At 42.7% G+C, this 5,691-nt stretch overlaps 1 protein-coding gene across 8 annotated transcripts in view; it reads right to left on the bottom strand.

The window, feature by feature from the left end:
* CNOT4 (CCR4-NOT transcription complex subunit 4) overlaps positions 1 to 5,691 on the bottom strand; it is a 90,928-nt gene that overhangs the window by 76,959 nt on the left and 8,278 nt on the right. The window contains exon 2 of one of the 8 annotated variants that reach the window (XM_019514983.1): positions 4,802 to 4,925. The exons of the other annotated variants lie outside the window; for them this stretch is intronic. Coding sequence (XP_019370528.1) covers positions 4,802 to 4,858 — 57 coding nt within the window. The 5' untranslated portion in view covers positions 4,859 to 4,925. The remainder of the gene's footprint in view (positions 1 to 4,801; positions 4,926 to 5,691) is intronic. 8 annotated transcript variants of the gene reach the window in all.

Raw genomic sequence — 5,691 nt, forward strand, 5'->3', positions numbered from 1 at the left:
TCCATGTGCAAGAGGCTCTGTTCTCTCACCATAATCAAAAAAGTTTCCAGATCTACATGTTACTTCAAAATTTGTTTTTAATCCCTAAAGAGCAAACATGATTACGGATTGATACGGAAGCTGTTAAGAGATACTGGATGTGTAATTAACTGCAGAACTAAGCAGGAAAAAGGAAGCTCTATACCACTATTGCCAGAACCAGACCATCTGAATTAAAGCTCCAATCACTACAGGAAAATAAGAATAGCTATTGCTGTGGAAGCTGGCTGCCATGCATAGCAACTTTTAAGAACAAGGAAACTGTTAGTTCTCAGCAAATACTGTTTAACAACACATATATTACATTTCATGGGCATATGATTATTGTAGCAAACATCCAAACCACTGGTTAGATTTGACCGACTGGGCTTCCTACATTGCAAGGACACAGGTGAACCCACGTGCGCCTAACCAAAACCAGAAACAACAAGAAAGGACAATGACTCTATGGGTATGAAAGCCTTTAAGGGGATGCGTGTGCAGTATGTTGAGATGCAAGCTGGAATGAGGGGCCAAAGAACACGAATCCCAAATCTTAAATTCTACCCTTTCCAGATATGGACAAAGGGGCAGTTTTTATTCTACAGCAAATGAAATGAACTGTTCCTCATGCTTAAATATATTGTGGTACCAGTTTTTTCCATGGGTCATGAAGCCATATGCCAATTACACAGCTATAATTTGGCAGTTCAAATTTAGACCTAGCATCTGCAGGATGATGGTAGGAAGACAAAGCAAAATGGAACTCTGTTGACTATACAATCACTGTCTTGCATGCTTTCATATTTCCTGCCTGTATTGTACCCACATTTATAAAAGCAAGAAGGGGGCAAAGAAACCCCACATGTTGCACCAAGTGATGCACAACGAGACAACTAGGCCAAGCCACTGAAACGTTAGCAGCTTACTGCAATACTGTTGATTCTTTACTCTGGTCTGAGATCATGAAAAAAGTAGTTTGTATGTGCCTCTGGATGCAGGAGGCTACTGAGATCAAGTAGTGATGCCAGAAGTAGAGTTCAGCAGGCATAAGTGAAACAGGAGTTATGCAAATCAATTTTAGCACAAACCGTGGGAGTCAGCAGCAGGAAAAAAAAATATAATGCAATACTAAGGAGCCAAAACCACAAGCCAGATTGTTTTACACTAAGATGTGGGCTAACTGTGCAAGTTGCTCTTGGTCCCACATGACTCCATCAGTAGTCTACAGTGTACTTTTGCCCTTGTTCTATTTCTTTATTGCTGTCTGTAGCCTGGCCTGGCTTCTTTGTCCTTTTGCCTACATTTGTTTAATGGGGGGGGTGGAGTTTGTTCTCCTTCAAAATTTGAGGGGAGGGGGTTTCCCCCCTCATTTTTTCTAAATGTTGAAAGTGGATCTCATTTCTCTATTTCTTGCCCTGGGATATCAGGTACTCTGATTCTTGCATTCCCAGATGCATGGACACATTCCTTCCATGTGATGGATGTGCCAGCATTTCCCAGTTTTTGCCTTATCGCAGACTTGTCCCTGAAATAAAAAAGAATATATAGAAAAGGTCAATAAGCTTATATAAAAGTACATGGTACACTTGACATAAAAGGGACGTCATCAAAGTAATGACTTTGTTTATTTCTGAATGCCACGGTCATCACAAATGAGGTAATTTATCATGCAATTGAAATAAGGATGAATGTCCATCGTTTTCCAGATTTTACATTTGTTATGGAGATGTTCAGGTAATGAAGGAGTGGGGAAATATGAAGAGACAGGGCTTGAGTTGTGTTCTTTATCAAGCAACTGACAAGGAATACCTACTGTATTTGCCTGTGCCTAGTTTTGTGCAGAAGGTTCTATCAGTGGAAAGAAAAGCCTTCAAGAGAAAAAAAAATGGGGAGGACTGATAATCATATAGCTTATTTCCATGTATAACAGCACTCATGGAACACCAGGTGGGGTCCAGCAGGGTAGAAAAGTGATTTAAGTTTTTGTTTGTTAAATAAGCCTAAACTTTAACAGTTAAGTGACAAAGGATGTTTAGGCCTGAATTTGCTACAATCTAATAATCATTTATTAGATTTATATGCCATGCTTCCCAGCAAAGGCCAAGGGAAGCTTACAGTACGAGACAAAACTTACAAAGCAGGCAGAATGAGATAACAAAAACTCCCAGTATCCCTGCTTAGTATATCTTGTTAAATGCCTGACCACACAGGAAGGTCCTATAATGTTTCTGCAAGATGTCCAGGCTTGAACTGCGGTGGGCCTCAAGAAGAGGGGGGAAGGAAGGAGACGACACATTTTGCAGACTCGGGGGAAACTAAGAAATACCTGTCAAACTATTATTTCCTCAAGGGAACGTGGTCTGGGGTGGACCCAGGGGTGGGGTGGTGCAGCCATGCAACCCTTTGGCTGTGCACTGCATGCGCTGGGAGCCTCACAGCTCACCTGCAGGTCAACATGTTCTTGCTGGGAGCTCCACATGTGCTGTGAGCTCTATGAACTCACCACTGGTCCGGGCAGACTGCCAGAGTCCTTGCATCTCCTCAGTCCCCCTCCTTTCTCCCTAGCCCAAATTCAGTAGCAGGAAAAAGGAAGGGAAGAGCAGCCAGCAGCAATATACAGCTTTCGTGCAGCCTGAGGCTCAGTGCTGTAAGCGTTCATCTGACCTCCTCCTCTGCCTGCTGTTGAAAGCTGGCAGGGAGGAGGGGAAGGAGACATGCCTGCTTGAAAAGCAAGGATTCTGGGCAGAACCCGGAGATCACAGGTAGAGCTTCCAGAAGAAGTTGTTGAGAGATCACTTGCATCCAGGATCACAGCAAGGGGCTGCAGCCACCTCCCCTTCAGCTGTATAGCACATATGCAACCCAAGCTCTCTTCACTGTGTATGTGCCCCAATCCTAGATTTGCCCATGAACTAGGTACACATCAATGGTATTTGCAGGAGATTGTTCTTAGCTGACTTTAGGGCCTCAAGATAGGGCAAAAAGGAAACGGTTGAGTCATATTAGGAAAGAGACTTTCTAATCTTTTTTCTGGAAAGAGACGCAAGATAGAGCTGGCTGTCATCAGCATACTGAAGGCATCTCACTCCAAAGATGTATACAAATCTCACCAAGCAGTTTTGTACACACACTAAACAGGAACGACAATAAATGGCCTTACCATACAAAAGGGCTAAGTGCATTTAGGACCTTTAGGTCAAAACCAGCACCTTGAACTGCATCCCTGGAACAAAGTGAATAGTACCTTGAAAGCCATCAGAAGCCAATGCAGACTCTGGAGCACTGGAGTTACATGCTCCTAGCAACCCACCTCTTTCAGAAAGCAGACTGTTATGTTCTGCACCAGCTGTAACTTCCAGACGGTCATCAAGTGCAGCCCCACAGAGAGCATGTTGCAGTAGTCTAGCCTCAAGGTTGCAAAAAACATGGCTGAGAGTGACCAGACACAAAATCTGAAAGAAAGTCATGCAGCATTCTCACCAGACCCTGTTGGTGAAAGGTACTCCTAAACATGGCTGCCATCTGAAGATCCAAGCACAGCAGAAGATCCAGGAGTACCACACAACTGCAAACCTGAGTCACAAGGGGAGGCTGGATCCCATCAGTGATAAAATGTCTCAATTCCTATACTCCTGCCCCGTTAAGCAGTCTGCGTACACCACCATAATCTTTATCTTGTCTAGATTCAGCTTTAATTAGTTCACCCACATCCAATCCTCAATTGCAACTAGGCACTGGGAAAAGACAGACTGAAGGACTCTGATTAGAATAGAAAAAGAGACCTGGGTGTCATCAGCATATTGATGACACCTCACTCCAAATCTCAACACAAATCTCATCAAGCAGCCTTATATACACATTGAACAAAAGTGGCCACAAAGTAAGAAGGTCAGGAGGAGTAATAGAGCTCGCCACTCACCCACCACCATTCTGGAAACCCCTACTAGGAAAGGGCAGAACATATCAAGAGAGGTTCCATAAATACCCACTAGAGTCTAATCTCATTGTCGGCTCAGATCAAGCATAGTTCTTGATCTGGAAAGCTTGACTTCCTCTAAAAGGTCAAATACAAGCCACTGAACTGATGCAAATCACTGGCTAAGGAACTCGAACTAGAGCTTACTGAAATACTCAACCACTGTCTTGCAACTAAAGCTTGAGTTGCAAAATACAAACCATTTTTTCAGGTTAAATTTGTTCACCTAGTTCAGCGTTTAGGTCAAAATAAAGAAGCCACATGAGAAATGAAAATGCCATCCGCTTTCCAACTTAAGAATAAAAAACCAAAAGATTGTGTGAGGTTTAGGTCTACTGGCTGTAAAATCTTGGGAGGACCTGTGGACCAGAAGTCAGTCAGTTCAATTCACTAGCCACAGAAAATACTTCCTTTAGTTCAGTTTCAACTGTCTTGAATTTATCCCACACAATTCAGGATATTTTTATAATCAGGTTTGGTTTGGGGTTTTTGGGGTTTTTTTTTAAACAAACGATTTTTAAAGTACTGTAAGTGCATTTTAACTGAATTCAAGTTTCCCTTACAAAAGGAAGTATGATACAGATCATAAGCAAGAGATTTAGTAGGTAAGAAGTATATCATGTTGTAGTTTTCTAATCACACCCAGTTCCTGGCTGCAACTGATAATTGGGTGTGGGTGAACCAACTGAAGCAGAATCCAAATCCAAACAAGGTAAAGATGATGGTGGGCAGACTGCTATACCCTTTCCCCATTCCCACCCCCAGGGTGCTTGGGATATTTTTCGTTGATGAGTCCAGCCCCACTTTGTGACTTGCATTTGCAGCTGTGCGGTGCTTCCGAGTCCTCCACCACACTGGCATCTTCAGAAGGCAGTCATAACTAGAAGCATCATTCACCAGCTACCTGGTGAGAAGGATGCACCCCTTTCTTTCAATGGGATAAAATGTAAAAAAAAAAAAAAATCAAGAATCTGAAGGTTAGGTTGAGCTTTGCATTTGCTCAAATAAAGTGTACACAAATCATATATCCTCCTGTTTATCAAAAATATTTTCCTTAGGGACAGTATACATGCATGTAGCAAGTCAGTGTTTTAGGGCAAATCAACCCTTCAGGAGATGAGTACAAATGCAAAACAATTAACATCTTTGCTTTAAATCAATCCACCCTGGGTACAAGTTAGCATTATCCTTAATTAGTATTATCAGTCTAGCTTGGCAAAGATTGTTATGGTACCAATTCCCCTCCAAGTTCTCTGTAGTTAAGTTACCAGTCAGAAACTTTTCGATTACTGTCCCATGCAGACCGACTGGCACCAACAGAACTGGAGAGATTGGGTTCCACCACAAACCTTCAGTCCAAACAAACAGTTCTTTGGTGGAAAACTGATTATGCATTGCATACAAAATCAAAATCAAAGGGTGACTGCAGCTAATCAAAAGTAGGGGAGAACTACAGTAAAGCTAAACTATTTAACAATTTCCTTGCCTCCATTTTTCTAAGCAGGGACTGGGTCACTCCCCCCGCAACCAGGACCCCCATAGTAGCCAAGGAGGTGCACCCAGGCCTAGGGTCAGTGAGGACCTAGTCAGGGAACTTCTGAAAAGACTGGACATATTTAAAAATCAGCTGGTCCTGATGTTCTCCACCCCACAGTGCTGAGGGAATTAGCTGAGGTCATCACAGGACCCTGGTG

Source organism: Gavialis gangeticus, unplaced genomic scaffold (genome assembly GCF_001723915.1).
Source record: "Gavialis gangeticus isolate Ggan-Ray unplaced genomic scaffold, GavGan_comp1, whole genome shotgun sequence".
Taxonomy (NCBI): domain Eukaryota; kingdom Metazoa; phylum Chordata; order Crocodylia; family Gavialidae; genus Gavialis; species Gavialis gangeticus.